The sequence below is a fragment of the Bombus fervidus genome, chromosome 12 (genome assembly GCF_041682495.2).
Source record: "Bombus fervidus isolate BK054 chromosome 12, iyBomFerv1, whole genome shotgun sequence".
In the NCBI taxonomy this organism is placed as follows: Eukaryota; Metazoa; Arthropoda; class Insecta; order Hymenoptera; family Apidae; genus Bombus; species Bombus fervidus.
In genome coordinates, this window is record NC_091528.1 from 5,589,291 (window position 1) to 5,607,555 (window position 18,265).

At 31.8% G+C, this 18,265-nt stretch overlaps 5 protein-coding genes across 21 annotated transcripts in view; 2 read left to right on the top strand and 3 right to left on the bottom strand.

Annotated features, from left to right (window-relative positions):
• The window catches only part of Liprin-alpha (PTPRF interacting protein alpha), a 46,205-nt gene extending 38,922 nt beyond the window's left edge, over window positions 1-7,283 (bottom strand). For 6 of the 12 annotated variants that reach the window (XM_072013874.1, XM_072013869.1, XM_072013873.1 and 3 more), the window contains exons 1-2: window positions 5,527-7,282; window positions 4,065-4,360 (exon numbers count right to left, since the gene is read on the bottom strand). In XM_072013874.1, coding sequence (XP_071869975.1) covers window positions 4,065-4,313 — 249 coding nt within the window. In that variant the 5' untranslated portion in view covers window positions 4,314-4,360; window positions 5,527-7,282. Of the gene's footprint in view, window positions 1-4,064; window positions 4,470-5,526 lie in introns of those variants that run through there. The other 6 variants (XM_072013867.1, XM_072013866.1, XM_072013876.1 and 3 more) reach the window with 4 other exon arrangements.
• Window positions 7,284-7,395: 112 nt separating this feature from the next.
• Window positions 7,396-9,542, top strand: LOC139992751 (uncharacterized). 2 transcript variants are annotated; one of them, XM_072013924.1, is made up of 3 exons: window positions 7,396-7,753; window positions 8,074-8,370; window positions 8,452-9,542. In XM_072013924.1, the coding sequence occupies exons 1-2, from the start codon at window positions 7,612-7,614 to the stop codon at window positions 8,361-8,363; spliced, it is 432 nt and encodes a 143-aa protein (XP_071870025.1). In that variant the 5' UTR covers window positions 7,396-7,611; the 3' UTR covers window positions 8,364-8,370; window positions 8,452-9,542. The 2 variants fall into 2 exon arrangements, with proteins under 2 accessions (XP_071870025.1, XP_071870026.1); XM_072013925.1 differs by having other exon boundaries at window positions 7,401-7,753; window positions 8,080-8,370.
• Window positions 8,031-11,525, bottom strand: LOC139992747 (uncharacterized). 3 transcript variants are annotated; one of them, XM_072013918.1, is made up of 10 exons: window positions 10,987-11,525; window positions 10,883-10,915; window positions 10,764-10,808; window positions 10,335-10,400; window positions 10,120-10,257; window positions 9,981-10,052; window positions 9,838-9,907; window positions 9,729-9,760; window positions 9,615-9,647; window positions 8,031-8,327 (listed from the first exon to the last, which is right to left on the bottom strand). In XM_072013918.1, the coding sequence occupies exons 1-9, from the start codon at window positions 11,077-11,079 to the stop codon at window positions 9,630-9,632; spliced, it is 567 nt and encodes a 188-aa protein (XP_071870019.1). In that variant the 5' UTR covers window positions 11,080-11,525; the 3' UTR covers window positions 8,031-8,327; window positions 9,615-9,629. The 3 variants fall into 3 exon arrangements, with proteins under 3 accessions (XP_071870019.1, XP_071870018.1, XP_071870021.1); XM_072013917.1 differs by having other exon boundaries at window positions 9,615-9,760; XM_072013920.1 differs by lacking the exon at window positions 10,883-10,915 and having other exon boundaries at window positions 9,615-9,760.
• Window positions 11,281-17,923, bottom strand: Shrb (charged multivesicular body protein shrub). 2 transcript variants are annotated; one of them, XM_072013913.1, is made up of 5 exons: window positions 17,598-17,923; window positions 16,909-17,086; window positions 16,582-16,832; window positions 16,445-16,502; window positions 11,281-11,997 (listed from the first exon to the last, which is right to left on the bottom strand). In XM_072013913.1, the coding sequence occupies exons 1-4, from the start codon at window positions 17,776-17,778 to the stop codon at window positions 16,447-16,449; spliced, it is 666 nt and encodes a 221-aa protein (XP_071870014.1). In that variant the 5' UTR covers window positions 17,779-17,923; the 3' UTR covers window positions 11,281-11,997; window positions 16,445-16,446. The 2 variants fall into 2 exon arrangements, with proteins under 2 accessions (XP_071870014.1, XP_071870013.1); XM_072013912.1 differs by lacking the exon at window positions 11,281-11,997 and adding an exon at window positions 14,256-14,757.
• On the top strand, window positions 11,713-15,516 carry LOC139992729 (pyruvate dehydrogenase phosphatase regulatory subunit, mitochondrial-like). 2 transcript variants are annotated; one of them, XM_072013880.1, is made up of 11 exons: window positions 11,713-12,011; window positions 12,217-12,448; window positions 12,519-12,782; window positions 12,847-13,009; window positions 13,084-13,365; window positions 13,420-13,722; window positions 13,814-13,953; window positions 14,007-14,212; window positions 14,284-14,425; window positions 14,517-15,094; window positions 15,167-15,516. In XM_072013880.1, exons 1-11 carry the CDS (start codon window positions 11,713-11,715, stop codon window positions 15,408-15,410), a joined length of 2,853 nt encoding a protein of 950 aa, XP_071869981.1. In that variant the 3' UTR covers window positions 15,411-15,516. The 2 variants fall into 2 exon arrangements, with proteins under 2 accessions (XP_071869981.1, XP_071869982.1); XM_072013881.1 differs by having other exon boundaries at window positions 13,883-13,953.
• Window positions 17,924-18,265: the final 342 nt, after the last annotated feature.

Here is an 18,265-nt window from a genome sequence, read left to right on the forward strand (position 1 = left end):
TAATAACTAGGAGTCATTCTCCTGTGGGAAAGAAAACCGATGATACGAGACAAAAGGAATGAGCAATTTGCACGATTCACGATATCGTGACATAATCGAATAGACTATATAATAAATAAAGTTAAACTAACCATAAAGCAATGTTACACTATACTATACTAATATATAATATTTCTTTGATGTCCGATACATGATTCATTCTCTGAACACTTTCACAAAAAGATAACAAAAAATTGTCGTTATTCATAACAAATATCCTACAGAAGAGTGACACATCAAAACTAAAGTGAACTCTTAATTATATTCCGAACAATGAAATTCAACTCGGTCAGAATTTCCTCAGCTCTTGTCAAAGGTTCAAGATTTGTCATCTGACGGACAATTTAAACATTCCTACACAAACTCGTACTCTCATGGTGGCAATAATAAAACAAAGCATTGTTTGGTCGAGCCGTGGCCGGTATAACGTTGTATTCTCTTGTCTCCTCTCTCTCTCTCTCTCTCTCTCTCTCTCTCTCTCTCTCTCTCTCTCTCTCTCTCTTGAAAAGTGGAACACTACGAAGATAACGTGTCGGTTGAAACGTTTCTACCGTAATCATTACGTAAACGCATCGGCAATTACAGATCCATAGTCGGCCACATATCGTGCAATTAAAAAAGCCAGTGGTACTCTCTCATATATACTTCGTGATAGTAAATATACATATATTGGCTTATAAAGTATTTGAACAGCTATACAAACTTTTGATGAATATATTATGCACGTTGTACAAACAATGAATATATTGGTGAGGTTTGAAATGTACAGAAGGTACAATGTATTTAATGCAAGTATATATTTTGCAGAGGTCATAAAAATATTTAAATAATCTTATTCATATCCAGTATCGTAATAAGCCTCAATATACAGTGAGAATTTTTAATACTCGTTATAATTTATAAGACGACTGTATTTTCTTCCAGTCGCGGGGAGATGCGATCATGATGAAGCGCTTCAACGGGAGTTGTAAATTCCCGTTACGATTATAACAATCGACATCGCGAACAGGTAGATCCCCTTATTTCTTCTGGGATAATAGGGGTGTTTGTTGTGCAATAAAACTGTAATCAACAGTTTTGTAAGATTTATATTTTCGACAACTTATTACACTTAATATTGCGCCGCGTCGGAAGATATATTTGATATAAACAATTGATAGTGGTGGACTTGTTAGTTGCTTCGTATAAGCAGAGAGTAGATTAAATTAATGTCGCGTAAACCGTAGTGAGGATTAAGTTTGCAGCAATAGTAGATGACTATGTCGAGATTGAAAGAACAATAGATTTGACTGATCTAAGTGTGTAGTAATAGAAAATGACTGTGCTGAGATTGAAAGAATAGTAGATAACTGCTCTAAGGATAAGACTGTTGACTTGACTACACGAAGACTGGAAGAACAGTAAATGACTGCTCTGAGGATAAGACCCTTAACTTGACTATACGAAGACTGGAAGAACAGTAAATGACTGCTCTGAGGATAAGACCCTTAACTTGACTATACGAAGACTGGAAGAACAGTAAATGACTGCTCTGAGGATAAGACCCTTAACTTGACTATACGAAGATTGTAGTATTAAGGAGGAAAGCTCGGTGCGGGTGCGGTGCCTTTTTGAACTAAGAACATGGATTCGTTGTTTACACTTTTCGGTAGGAAAATGAGGGTAATGATCCGCGATGCCCACTGGTTATAGCCGACGTTAATAAGTAAAAATATGAGAAGAAAGTCTCCTGCCGACATGGCTCATGGGTGTCTTTGTTCATAAGAAAAACCTGAATTTCCGTTAGACAAACATCCACTTTCTCCATAATTTGCAAGAGCGTGCAATAAACCTAAGGACTGTTTCAAGGGCCATCCATAAACCGAAAATACGTACATGAATAAAGATGAAGGTAAAAAGATTCGGTTTATGGTGGTTCCTTAGGTTTATTGCAGGTCAGTGTGACGATGTGTAGGCCTTGGCGGCCAGACCATGAGGAACGTCGCACGGACCATCTCGCTCAACGTAACAACGACTATTCATGCTGTGTATACTAGTTTTTGTTACTAAATATATACTTGCAATAAATATTCAAAATTTTACCTATTTTTCAACAGTATAATCATGATATAATCACTTGTGTCTCATTACAGAGTTAATGAAATTTCAAAATGTTCTATATGACACACATAATATATTAGTAATTCTGTCTGAAGAAAATTTACAATTACTTTAATGAAAGAAATATATGTGATGATTGAGTTGAATACTAGTTAGTCGAGCGGATAATTTTTCTAACCAACTTTTACGATAAAAGGGAACCGTTTGACAGCTTTATCTTCAGGCAAATATTGATCTGTGCTTTCCCGTTAATCGAGCAGGTTAACGCGTGCTGATCCAGCTCCGTCGAATCGGCTTAAATCGAATAACCCGTTCTAACATCGCGGTCATCTCTTCTTCAACGTTATTCGCTAAAATTAAACAGTTTCATTAATATATTACGATTCGAGTCGTAGTTTTTGTTCGATAATATAATTGAAATATAGAATTATATGTGAACCTGTAATTAACTTATTCAGCTACGTACAATTACTATTTGTCTTCTTTTATAGCATCATTAAATTCTTCTTTATCTAGGTTGAGCAATAGGACGAGAAGAAATAGAAATAGGCAATAAAAGTTTGTGTACACGTTCAGTTAGGATGAAGAAATTTGAACAACTACGTGATACAGGTTACAATAAAAGCGATAACGCCAACGTACATCGTTGCAAATAGCAAAAATTGTTATCTTTCTCGGGATAGAGAAGAAACTGAGAATTCGTCTCAAATGAAATATTCAATTATATTGAATTTTTCACTGAAACATTGAACGAGGAAACCTGTTCCATTTTTTTAAATTCTTCACAAACAGATATCTATCTAGCTAATAAAAAATAAATCTATCTAAGAAAGACCTCTTACAATAAAGTAATAATAGCTAAATATAGGACATTCTCAAAGATAGGTATAAAACCAACAGATTGTCATCGTCGATTCGAACTCTAAGAAATTGAGAGAAATAGTCTCTATACATTAACAAAAGCATAGAGGAAACGAATCTTTCACATTTATTAGATCTTCGATACCTTCTTTTACCATCATATACAATGGAGTATTTCTCGTATCAATATAGCGAGTATAATTTTTCTTATTCCACTCACACAACACATTGGCACGCGTTGATCGTTTATTCTGGCGCACCCTGTGTATGCTACGGAATAAATAAATCGTCATCCGTATGTAACAATTCGTAGATCAAACGCACCAACTACGACTAATCATTTTCCAACCGCTTAGTTTCTGTCGAAGATAATTAAAATGTAGAAAATTATGGACGTTTACACTAGAGAAGAATGGTGCTAATATAAAATTCTGCTGGTATATGACGCCTTCAGATATTTTTGTTAGATTTAGAGATTTCCTATTCTGGATATCAATACTATGAATAGTCCATTTGTTTAAAGTAGCTAAAAAGCATATTGTTACAAGATTTTTATTATACAAGCTTTTTTAATTATTTATAAATACAAATAGATATTTGTAACCTTATTTTGTTGATTATTATGGAACCATTTAAATACATACATATATACTTATATAGGAAGATAATATGGAATTAGGTTCTAATTATAGTATATGGTCCAAATGGAAACAGATCCAGTGTCAAAAACGTGAATTATGGACTTTATATATACTCTGATTCTGAGAATGAGTATTATATTTGTAACTTCTACAATCATTTTTTTATTAAATCTTGTTAATTTATTAACCAGAAAACAATTTATATTATCGTGTACAATACAACCAAAAAAGAATAAAGAAATGAAGAATACCAAACTGTAAATACATCATAAAATTAAAACTTTGAAAAGTATACTTTTTAATTCAAATTTTCCACTTCTGAATTAGGCACAAATTAGGGGGGTTAAAAACAACTTAAGATTCTATATGATCGTCTTCTCCTTTATAAATAAGAAAACTATATAAACGAACGTTACAACATACCTGAGGAATATTGGCGTTCAGTTGACGATTCAATGAATCCCGTTCCTTCTCGACCTCCTGCAAACGCGCTTCCGTTTCCTGCAACCGTTCCTGGTTCTCGCGCAGCGACTCCACCAGCTTGTCCCTCTCGTCGAGCATCGAGACCATTAATTGCTCGAAGTTCGCATCCTCACCGGAATATTGCGAACTTCTCTGGCTAATGCTGTCCTCCGCGATAGTCGGCATCACGTCGCACATCATATTCCACATTTTGCGTATCCTACTACTCTCTCTCACCCTCCGGCACTGAAACTCCACTTCAAATATACACGCAAATGAGAAACAGACGAAACACGCGCGCCGGATATAATATGGACACTCGCGTGCGCGCCAATGGCAACGAAAGCCGCCTTCCGCTTCCGATATCTATGTACACATATAGATATATGTATATATATAAGCACTTATGTATGTATACATATATACAGTGGTTCACGGAAGTATTTGAACAGCTATTATATAGAAAACTTTTAAGTCTATATTGCATGTGTTATGTAAAACAGATTGAAATTTAGTTAACATTGTAATGAGAGACTGCCATGATCAAACTACGGATGTTTATGCAAAATCATATTTTTATCAAAATGACAAAAAAAATAAAATCTGCGTAGAGATGTGTTTCACATACTAAATATTATAACTTGTTCTTTACTTTTCATATTTTATATATTTTTTCATGTTACATTCATTCTGTACACTTTTATATCTTTAAATTTTCCATAAATGCATAAACATCTAATCGTGATTATCCCTTTGCAGACGGAACGGTTCGAAGTTAACCGTACTATGGGGCCGAGCTGTTGCCGCGATAGTCATTTAAAATTGCCAGCGCACATTTCTGCATAAACGCGATTTTCGTTCATAGCACTCCAAGATGTCAAATTTTAGACATATGTACATGCATAGATTCTCCACAGAATAAATAAGATGACACATATAAGTCTTTTGGTTCTATCAATTGTTTTCGCCAAGCACATATATGAGTTCCTCGGCCAAATTGATAGTTTACGTATATATGCAGCGGTAGTCCGCAAAAGGTTATATTGATCAAAGTTGGAATCAATCTGAAAATGTATGTAGAAGTTACCAGATACTTAATCGAAAATTAGTACATAGTATGATTAGCTATCTTAAGTATATATAATGTTAAAGATAGACGCAGTAACTGTTTAAACATATCCATGATCTGTATGAAACACGTACTTGCAGTACATGTCTTGTAACTTCTATGTATATATAGTACATTTTCAAATTCGTTCCAAACTTTATCAATAAAACCACGATAGTCGAATCTTGTAACAGTGTTAATAAAATCTCAAAATGCAGAAGTATAATACATATAACCTATTCATAAAAAGTGTCTAGAAGTATTCGAATATGCCCATGAGCCACTGTATATCTATATCTATATGTACATATGTACCTTTTAGTTCGTTTCAAGCTTTTCAGTTAGTCATTTTCGCGACGCGATTTTCTTCGCTTGACCGCGCTTTCTCTTTCTTCCTCTTTGATTTTCCTCGTCTTATCAGGTCAAACTCCTATCTGATGTTTTTCTTTCTTCCTATTCTTCTGTTTCACTCGATAGAAATCCGTGTTTCTCTACTATTCTTTTTTTTTTTTTTTTGTTTATTTGTTTCTTTAAATAGAAGCTACCGGCGAAATCATCGCTCGAATAATTTATTCAGTCCCAAGTTCAGCATCACTCTAGCCACGAGCCTGTTCACTGTCATTCAAACTCGTGTCCCGTTTCCACCGTCGGATGATACATGTTAGCAACTGGATATTGTTTACGGAAGGGGATCAATCAATGTGCGAAAATATACACACACAGTCGAGATAAAAGTCGTAGGCGAGTAGAATATTTTTCCCTTGAGAAAAATCGATCGGCTCGTATCGTGATAGGAAGGATGATTCGGTGCAGACGCTCGATTTAGTTTCACCATAAATACGATATAAATACGTGTACGACGTGTTGGTTCAGTTGATTCAATTTTGACAGATCGTAAATTAGATCCCACTGTGGAACTGTACGTTGAGCATACTTATCCTTTATATGTTCTACGTGCACGCGTCTTTCTTTTCCATTTCACTCATTTCCAAGATACGTGAACTAATTTTCGATCGAACAGAGTCGATAAGGAGCTGACACCCACGATGCACGCTCGACTCTCTCCTGGAGCCGGGCAAATCAGTCTGACACCCGCAAAATATCCGTAAAGAACACGAGAACGATCACTGGACAGAACAAGGTTTACTTTCCACTTCGATCTCATTCAGACACAGTTTCAGCCTATTCAGATATTCAAATGTATATATTTATGTATATAGATCACTGATAGATTAAGAACAGAAGAAATTTCGTTTTACGGGATAAAGAGATATATGTACATATATCGTGGAGTTCGGGTTGCACCGCTTAATTTGACTCGCCGACTATTTCACCATTTATTATCACCATCCGAGACTCGCGGAACGATCCCGATCGTACGTAAGAGTTGTGCGCGAGGCACGAGTCAACGTGCAACAATCGGCATTTCGATGGCATTATCGCGGAGAAGCCGAGTACTGACACACCTACAGTTCGTTCCTACCGCCCAGCCTCTACGCTACTCCATTTCCGATATCGGCAGCCATTTTGCGCCGTGACGTCAGCCTTCGTCCTCGAAAGTGCACCCGACTCCGCCCGAATGTCGTACGACTTTCCTCCGCCGCGTTTACAAACTGCGATGAAATTGCAGATTGCTTATGGCACCACTGTTACGGAATACTGACACATGAGAAACGCGGGACATCCAAATAGCCTTTTAAATTAAGCAATTTTCAAATGATATCTGTAATTTGTATTAACCTGTAATTAAATTTCTTCTTATGTCTGTAATTATATTCATTGTCAACTCTAATTCCCTCTCTTAGTATAAATATAATATAGTACCTATAAAATGTAATGGCGCACCACAGAATTCAAAGGATATATTTGTCAATTTTGTGTTGTTAAATTCTCTATTTTGAATATCATCATACTTCAGACAAATATTAAATTATATAATATATTTTTACTTTCAGGCATATTGTGCAAGCTACTTAAATTTTAGAATAATAATAGAAAAATATATATGTATATATAAATATATATACGTATGTACATATTGTACATAGTCGAGCCCAATCCGCACGGTCGGCAATGCATTAAATCAAAAATATATATCTTAATTAGTCAATCAAATCATAAATATATGTCTTAATTAATATTTAAAACAATAAAAAATATAAATTATTTTGAGAAATTGTAAATATTAAGCTAAAGCATTTTATGTAACGCAATAAATATTCAAAGAAAGCTTCTTCCTTCTTTAACACTTGAACTAATTAACTCCCAAAACTCGAATCTTCAATCAATAGGAATGTTTATTTTCAAAGTTCGAAAAGAAGATTTATCGTTACTGAACGCGATAATTTTGATCAAGTCAAAAGAGAGGGAAAAAATCTAGAGGGCTTAACTTTCCGAAAGATGGAGACTGTGCTACACCGAGGGATGCTGGATGATCAATACCGACCTCTGAGTCGTATTTTGGACCAAGTTATACAGTCAAGAAAGATAGAGACGAGTATCATGAAAACAGTAACGCACACTTGCACGCCAGAAACTACGGGTAAGTAGCCCTAGCTTCGATTAAAAATATCCTTCAAAAAAAATACAACTTAAATCATCTAATAAAATGTTCCAAAAATCTCTGCACTCTTCTCTCAAAATAAAAAAGACATTTTACCTTAAATGTTTTCATTTTCTCCATTCTATTGTTTTGTGAATTACCATAAATAAAATTAATATCCTTTTAATCATTGATAATGAATAATTTCCTTTTAAAATACCTCCAAAAAGAAAAATTTCTGTGACAGTGTTTTGGAGTAAATTATTTGATTATTGCATTTGAACGTCCATATTTCCCGTTTTATACTTTATTCGTCCAAGTTTTAGATTTACCGGAATGTGATTCGATCGAGGACATCGCTGAATCAGTAGACGAACTACGAGCGAAATTGGCGAACATGAAGAGATTAATGGAAGAGCGGCGGGGTACCACCCTGGGTGAGATCAGCGCAAGGAAGAGAAAGGAGACTTCGGATATTATAGATGGCTACTTTTTATCTTGGATATTTGGCTCGGCACTCGTCGTCATCTTGAGTATCAGTTTCTACGCCTTTTACAATCTCTATCATGCAGTCCTGAAAAAATTTCCATCATCTCATACGGAATTATAAACAGACGGTAATCTTCATTTTCTAAAACCATATCTTTGGTTGTTTCTTTTTTCAGTAATGTGATATAAACTACCGTAATAATTTGCAGGATAAAAAAGGAAAAATTTTTACACTCTGGCGAATTTGTGCTGACAAACTGTTCAATTTGGATATATTCTTTTACGATCAATAGATGACAAGCAAAAAGATGTGTCCAAAGATCTCAAACTTCTTGCCCAATTCTCAAGAAGTATACCGGATGGTGATTTCATTTGATATTAAAAATATCTGTCTATCCTCTGGGATATAATAATGAAACGTCTGGAATAAAAGAACAAGGTAGAAAGAATTGAAGAAACGGACAGAATGGCAGGAAAGTTCCTTTCATGTGCACTTAACAAGCTCAACGAATATTTTATAGCGTTCATTCAAATCGAAAAATACTTCCTTCTCTGTTCACTACACATTTATCAAGGAACTGTACTCTCATAAAGAAAATTCAGTTACTGAAAAATTATCACAATATGCATCGGAAAAGAAACAAATGCCTTAAAATATCTTTCAGCACTATTCGTTTTGGAGAGTTCGTATGAACATGTAATTCCATGGTTATGAAGAATAAGGCACTTAAAATGGAACAATTTTGAGATAGAAAAGAATACTTTAAAAAAACTATGTGACCTCCTTATTTTTATTCTCATTTCAATAAATTGAGTTTATATAAAATACTTTTTTCTATCTCCAAACAAAATGAAGTAAAGAGGTCTGTTTTAAGAATTAAGTATTCTTCTGACTTCGATATATCGTACTGTATGTAAAAATTACTTTTATGATTCTTGATTCTTGCTTTATTTTCTTATCATATAATACGCTCTATATTATTTAATGTTTAAACTTTAGTACAGTGTCCTGGTTATCTTTGAAAATTATCTACTTCATCGAAAATATCTACAATCATCGGCAATCAATACGTTAATTGATAAAATAGATGTAATCTATTTGGCATTTTTTGTCTCAATCCGAAAAGTATAATTAATACGCGTAATCGAAATCCATTTGTCACTCGAATTAAATTTTAATTTCTCAATGTTAATTTGTACCATGCGATTGAACGCAAAGGAACTTCCATACTGATCATTTACTCAAATGTATATATTGTGATTATTAAATAAAAATTATGATTCGATTGAAAAAAAAAAACTCTTCTTAATCATTCGATACTACGACGATTTTCGACAAAGCAATATTTAGTAGCACTTTTTAATTACTCACTCTAATTTTTGTTCTTCAATATGAAAGGCAATACTGCGAACATTTGATTAAAAATAATTGTTATATATACAGAAAAGTCGATGAAATTTTTCATGGTAAACTGAAACAACTCACGCGATGGTGTCTTGATTTCTCGATACCCGAAGCTATAGATATTGAAAGCGCCAATTAAAATAATGAAAATCTATTTTTAAACAAAATAGAATATTTCGCAATAACGTACAGAATAATGTTTCTTTACTTTCCAATTCCTTGGAAAAACCATTCAGCATTTTCTGATAATCTTCTTGTTGCTACAATTGCATTAAAAATTATGACTTTTATTATTTTTATGTGTTACTAATTTTAACGAGATAGAAACACTACCTTTAATACCTCGCTCCTAAGAGCTTCTCGTCGAATCGATAAATTCGATATTTGATTTTGCAGCGTTCTCACCTATCAAATGTAATTATAATTATATGAAACTAAATCGTCATTCTTTTTAATTATATGTTACTCGAACCTCATCCTCAGTTTCTCGAATGTCCTTTTTCAATTCAATCATCAACGAGCGATATCGATCTCGGCAGGACGATGTTTTATTTTCCAAATCAGTTAACGCCTTTTCTGCATTTTTTATTTCACATTGCGATTTCCGTAACTATGAGTATTACAAAACTAATAATATTTCTTTCATAAAAATTTGAATTAAAGCAAAATGACGAATTATTTTCTCACCACGCGTTCTTTTTCTGTAAGCTTTTCCGTTAACACTTCCAATTTATCATCTACGCTCTCGCGACTCTAATAAAATAAGCAATCGTCAGCATTTTTAGAGGTTGAAGTTACGAGTTATGAAAAATTAAAAAATATGATAAAGAAATACGATATAATGCAGTATGATAGTAGATAATATATATGGATGTTTATGCATTTATGGAAAATTTGAAAAAGTCAATATATGTTCGGAATGCACATAATATAGAAAATATACATACGTATGTGTATGTAATTCAAAGCAATGCGCTCACTATAATATTTATAATGAATAGAAGAAATTTCTATTCAGGTTCCATCGTTTTAGTTACATACATAAAGATATGAAATTGCATAAACATCCGCAGTCTAGTATTAACTTTTTACTAATAAAAGCTTCCTTTAACTAACTTCAGTCGGAAATTCCACATCCAAGTTTGTATCTTGGGGTACGATCTAAAAGACACAATTTATGTTATAACAATAGAATATTTTGAAGATGTAAGAGAAAATTGCATTAATAAACTTACACATCTTCGCAATTCCTCTGTTTGAGCATTGTACTTTGTTATAAATAACATTATTAGTTAGCAATACTAATACTGTTAATCAGAGCAAATAAAAAAATTCTTACCATAACCAGAAGAAAAGTGACAACGCAATAGATGACAAAGATAAAAATGCACATTAGTTTAAAAGTAAAAACTGCGAGTAATATGAACCACATTATGAGCAATTTTGTATTAATAGCTGTTCCTAATAAAAATAATTATCAAAAGCACACGAATAACAATTAGAAACGCTTAAATTTATGGAAGAAATCATGTTGATAAAAACCGAAGATCTAACGTCGCTCCCATTTTGAATTTTATCGAACTGTATCGAAGAGGTTCGAGAATATCAATATATCTATCGAGAATAGTCGAGATTGAAATATTTCGATTTATCGATCAAGTATATCTAGGCGGGAAATTTATTAAAAACTTAAATGTCTTTACAAATAAGTACAATAACATTTTAAATCAAAAAATTGTAAGTAAATCAATCTTGTGTAATTATTTCACGTTAAAAATTTATTTCACTAAAAAATCTGTATGAAAAATAATTTTATCTACAGGCTTCCAAAATATTATAATTTTAATAAATGAAAATCTTAACATATCAAGCTATTATACGAATGTACGGCGCCACTTATTTTCCTTTGAAAAGATAATTTATATTTTTGAAAGAACACTATTATGACACAATATTCCCAACTTTAATAATAGAACCAACGTTCTAGTAGTGGAGACATTTTGGAACTTTGTTTTTTGCATGTTATGTGAACAAGTGACGCAGTTATTACTTTCCACGTAATTTAATGCTGCAACACGCAAGTTCAAAATGTATTTATGTTACATTACTACAGAAAGTAATCTCGAAAGGTTGCAGAAATTATTCAATTGATATAACCTTCAAAAATGGAATATTTAAACTTAATCAAAGAGACAGAAGCAAAAGTCGTAGGAAATTTCATCAAAATTTTCAATTTCAACCCCATACAACGTTACCCTCGCAATCGCAAATTGTCATTGCGGGTGCAGGAACAGTGGCTAATTCTGTTGCTTATCATCTTGTCAATAATGGGTGGAATGATGTACTTGTTCTGGAACAAAACAGGTATATGTACATTTACATCAAATGAAACAATTAATGAATGCTAGAACAGTAAATAACAAATCTTTAGTTTTTAAAATAACACTATAAACTTTTTTGTTTACATTACACATTTGTATCACTAAAATTAAAAAGGCTATTGATTTAATAAACTATTAAAGTTATCAATACCTATAATGTACAATAATTTAAAAATGTTATGTCACAGGATTGGAAGCGGAACATCCTATTTTGGTTCCGGCACACTTGGTCTTTTCAAACCAATATCACATAGGAATCTAATATCCTACAGCATTAAGTTGTATCAACAATTACAAGAAATGGGGTATGACATAGGTTTAAAGCAATGTGGCAGTATATACCTAGCTCAAACCAAAGACAGAATGATAGCTTTGAAGAGAAGAATGGCTTATAATATACCCACAGGTTTAAATTGTGAAGTAAGATTTCTCAACCAGATTTTGAAATTGAAACATAAAAGCAACTTTTAATAAGCTATAAATTCATTAGATTTTAGGAAAAGATCAATTAAAACGATTATATCCATATTTGCATACTGAAGATCTTGAAGGTGCACTTTGGGTTCCTGAAGATGCAGTAGCTAATTGTAGTGCAATTTGTGATGTTCTAGCCAAATTGGCAAAAATTGGAGGAGCAAAGTACATTGAAAATTGTTATATACAAGAAGTTCACACTGAAAATCGAGCTATAAAAAGTATAAAAACTGACCACGGAGTAGTTTCTTGTGAATATTTTGTTAATTGTGCAGGAATGGTAATATCACTAGAGATGTGAAATAATTTTCATGTTATTTCTTATACAAGTTTTCAAATTATAGTGGGCACGAGAATTAGGATTAAAATGTAATCCACCAGTTAGAATCCCAGCATATCCTGCAGAACATTTTTATGCAATTATTCCTCCGTTTCCACTCAATACAAACACGGATTTACCATGCATACGTGATTTCGATTCATACTCATATATGAGGGAGTGGCAAAGTCTTTAACATATTAGCGCATTACATGAGGTTTAATAAGCTGTAGAATAAATAACTGAATGGATAAATTTGCAGGAGGTTTATTAATTGGATGGTTTGAACCAGAATCAAAGCCTGCATTCGAGAATGGTGTTGTTCCAATAAAGGATTGGAAAAACCATCTTACAGTTAATACTTCATACTGGAAACCTTTATGGGATAAAGTAGTACATAGATTACCACTCTTGAAAGGTATACAACCAAATGTATATAATTGTCCTGATAATTTTACACCAGATGGTAAATGGATACTAGGAGAGAGTCCAGAAGTAAAGAATTATTTTGTTGCTGTTGGCATGAATGGAAGTTCATTACAAGGTAAAAAATAACAAATGTTAAATCATTGATACTACTAAAGTTATATTTCTTTAGGGGCAGGAGGAATAGGCAAAGAAGTTGCTGAATGCCTAATAAATGGTGAATCTACACAAGAAATACTTCCCTTTAATGTACAAAGATTTCTAGATTTACATAGCAGTAAAAGATATTTACAACAAAGAACAAAGGAAATTGTTGGGAGAAATTATGCAATTTTGTATCCTCATCAGTGTGAGTATAAATATGCTCGAAATCTACGTTGTTCACCTCTGTATTCAGTACTTGAAGAAAGAGGTGCAATTTTTGGCGTCAAAATGGCTTATGAACGTCCACTTTACTTTGATTCAACTTATAAAAGTAAGCAATTAATTACTTAATTCTTATTTACATCTTGTTATATTTAATCACACAATCACATTCGCAAGTAAAAAGTAATTTTCATTAATAGAAGGGCAAAAAAAACCAGTTATGCCACCAGGCAGTTTTTATAAACCAAAGTTTTTCGATTTTATGACAGAGGAATTTCTAGCATGCAAAGAAGGAGTGGGAATAATAGATATGAGTTCATTTTCGAAAATCGAAATTAAAGTAAGTATTTAAAATATAAAATATTTTGCATATAATCATTTACATATTTTCAGTCTAGTCGTTGGGAAGTTGTTAACTATCTTCAGCAATTATGTTCTAATGATGCAAATATACCAGTTGGTAGCATAGTGCATACAGGAATGCAAAATGAAAGAGGAGGGTATGAAAATGATTGTATCTTAGTAAGACAAGCTGAAAATAGTTATTTTATGGTTTCACCTACGTCACAACAAACACGTATCTACCAACGGATGTCTAGGTAACAAAAGTAATAGAAATTAAAAATAATGTTTACTGTAATCGTATAAAAGTTATCTGTTTATTGCGCAGACATTTACCAGCTGATCATTCAGTGGGTCTTAATGATGTAACGTCAAAATATACTGTTATTAATTTAGTAGGACCTAAAGCAACAGGACTACTATCAGAACTTTCCAATTCTGACATTAATCTATCTCCTTTTACATATAAGGTAATCAGCTTATATCGATTTCTGATAAATATTTCAGTGGCGATAGATAGATTTATAACGTTCTTGTATATTAATTTTATATTCTTAATAGAATGTAAATGTAGCCTATGCTTCTGATGTAATGGTAATGTCATTTACGCACACTGGTGAATCTGGTTATTGCTTATATATACCGTCAGAATACGCACTTCACGTATACTCCAGATTAATGGAAGTAGGTAAAGATTATGGAGTACGAGATGTAGGTGTACTCACACAACGTTTCATGCGAATAGAAAGATTTATTCCATTTTGGGCCGAAGAATTGACACCATTTGTTACACCATATGAAGCTGGAAGTGGATACAATGTAAGATTAGATGTAAGTAGGTATATGGTAATAGAATTTATTTATTCCAAGACTATTAATGTTAAATCTGAATTTCTGAGGATTTCTATCATACAAAGGCACAACAGTTTGAACATGCTGATTAATTATGATAATTTGTTGCAACAGAAAGAATTTTTTATTGGCAAATTTGCTTTGCAACGTCAAAAAGAACAAGGCGTATCAAAACGACTAGTATTATTTATTGTTAATGAATTAGATATTAATAAGGATGTATGGCCATGGGGTGGCGAACCTATTTATCGAAATAATGAATTTGTAGGAACTGTTACATCAGCCGGGTAAATACCTCATACGATTAAAGATAAAATATATTTTACTATATCAAATTATTAATAATAATGACTTTATAGATACGGTTTCGCTACAGAGAAACATATATGTCTTGGTTTTATCAGTTATCCAAAATCAGAACATATACAAATTAATGCAAATACTGTTACAACAGACTTTATAATGGATCCTAAAGCTCGTTACGAAATTGATATCGCTGGTACTAGATTTCCCATTAAACCACACATTCGTCCACTACCCATACCGGCGCTGAGTAGTAAATTGAACAAAAAATATATTCCTACGCCTATTGTATCATATTAAAGCGACGTTCTTCAGTGATAATATTTTATTTCCTCCTATTATGTGATTGAGACTTTAGTCATTATAATTGTAAATTATGAAATAAATCTTGCTTTTTTAAAGACTATTTTCCCTAGAAGTTTAAGCATATTCATGATTGTGACAAAATTTAAACTATGTAATGTTTATTGCATTTTAATTAAATATATATCATTATATAAGCCATTTTTTTAAATTGTCCTATATATATTCATATTTTGTAAAAATATAAATATTTTATATATACTATTGGCATATTAATTCGATGCAATTTGGATATTTATAATTCAATAATTATTAATTAATAAAATATTAATAATAGTGCAAAAATTACTATGATTTGTAGTGTAAAAATATGCATACAACACTGTATCTGCTGTATTTACAGTTGTACTAAATTAATATACATTTAAATGAATTTATTTATAGCAGATACATTTATACAAAATTTAAAAGGCCATTTAACAATTTGAACTGTGCTACTTTTCATATATGTTATACATATATACATGAAAATAACAACCAAATTTTATGAAGCAATTGTAATATCTTACAATTTAATCTTTTGAACAAAAAGTTTATACAATAAGTGTTTTCGTAGGTATTTCTCACTGTTAGTAGAAATTATATGTATATAATTTACCAGCATTTATAACTATGTATGTATATCATATACTTGTCCAATATAATTTATTTTTTACTGTAACAGTAGAGTATATTGGCTAGTATAAATGCAAGTATTTAAGATACTTGCTATTACTTATGATTCTTCTTTGTATATTGATAAAAAAAAATCTTTATATTGTAATAAGGAAAATGACTACTATGAACTTCATCATCATGTTAATCATTTTAACAGTGCATAAAAATACCACAGTATTAACATTAAAATAGTTGTATGATATTGAATCTGAAAAATGTATTCATGTACACTGTTATCTCTTTCAACAATACATACTTCATTTTAGCTATCAGTTTCTTACAAAAATTCATTTTTACAATTATATTGATACCACCTTTATGATGCCCATGCTTCTAACTCTTTCAAATCTTCATCCTCTTCTGGTTTGGCTTCTATAAATATTAACAATATTTTTAGTTTAAAAATAAATTATTTTTTAATAATAAACCAGAAAAATATTAAAATTATTACTTGTACGAGTCCTAGTTGGGGCTATTGGAATAGCAGTAGCTGGAACACTTGGTAGTTCATCAGTAGATTCAATACCAAGCAATTCTTTATCAAGTTGTTCTTGTTCAAGCTCTTCCAATTCTTTTTCTAGTTCTTCATCATCTACATCATTTCCAAATGCTACAGGATTGGAAATTGCATCAGAAATCTCTCTTGCTACATCTTGCTGTTCAGCTATGTCATCCATCATATCATGTACTTGATCAACATCCCTAAACAAAGAAAATAACATTTAAATAATCTGCATGAATCATCTAACTAATGATATCACAAAATTAAATTTCTTACATATGTTGATGGACAGATTTTAATGCATCTGCTGCATTTTTCATTGTAGTAAGTACAGCAGTATTAGTATTTGCACATTCTAGTGCTTCCCTTTGACTTTCAATTGTGGTAAGTGTACCATCAATTTGTTGTAACTGTTTTTCATAACGTTTCTTTCTTTTAAGGGCTTGGATTGCAGCTGTAAATTATGTTTCCTTGTTAACATATTCATCCTAGAGTTACTAGCTAGTACATGGATGTGGATGTTGATGCAAATTTATAAATATTTTTACAGATATAATTAACAAAATACACAAACAAAAATTTGTTTCGTATAGTAAATATTATAATGAATACTATATTTTTAATATATACTTTATATATTTCTGTACATTATTTGCATTCTGTACATTTTTACATCTCACAATTTCTCATAAGTGCATGAACATTCACAGTCTAATTATTAGTTACTCAGTATGGATGTCTTGTACAATATGATCATTGCTTATTACTTGAAAAGCTATATTCTTAGTTTAACAAATTTATAGATAAAGTAGTATTTTTAAAGCACTGATTAATAGTTACAACATCCAACCATAAGTTAACGCACAGTCAACACACAGCAGAGAAACGTCATAATGACAAACGACCTTAATTATTGAAAGCTGTTTGCAAGTGGTTATCAAATAAAGAATATCATTCGTAAATACCTCGTTTGTTTTTCGTTCCATTCTTCTTAGCAGTTTGAATTTCAAGCTCTATTTTACTTTCGAGGAAATCCTGCTTTTTTATCAACATATCCTCCGTCTCGCGCAATTTTTGTATCGCCTCGGCTGTCGACATAGACACCGGTTCCTTTTTACCACCGAATACTTTACTAAAGAAACTCATTGTCTTAATAAGTTCTACTCCAAATTTAAATTATAATTACAATCTTGAGCACGATAAACACACCAAACACCTTCTATAAAATCAACAGAACAGGACACTAACTAAATACCATCGCCATATTTTCTTTAGGCATTGATATACATACGTCATGACTCATCGCTCATCTAGTTACTATGAAATTTGATTTCGTTGAATTTGTCGAAACTCAGGAATATTCAAATATTTTATTTCTAGAATTTATTTTTACACTTATAATAATAATTATAAAAGAACTGATTAAATATTGTTACATATATTAACATATCTAAAATATATATATTCAAATATCGAGAAGATGAAGATTTGAGTTGAAATTTTAAAAAAATTATACATCAAATTCTTGGCACAAATATAAGATTTCAAATATTCCACTAATTTAAAAAATATACAAAATTATTCATTATATACAAAAATTAATGGAATTAATGGATGCATTTACATGACACTT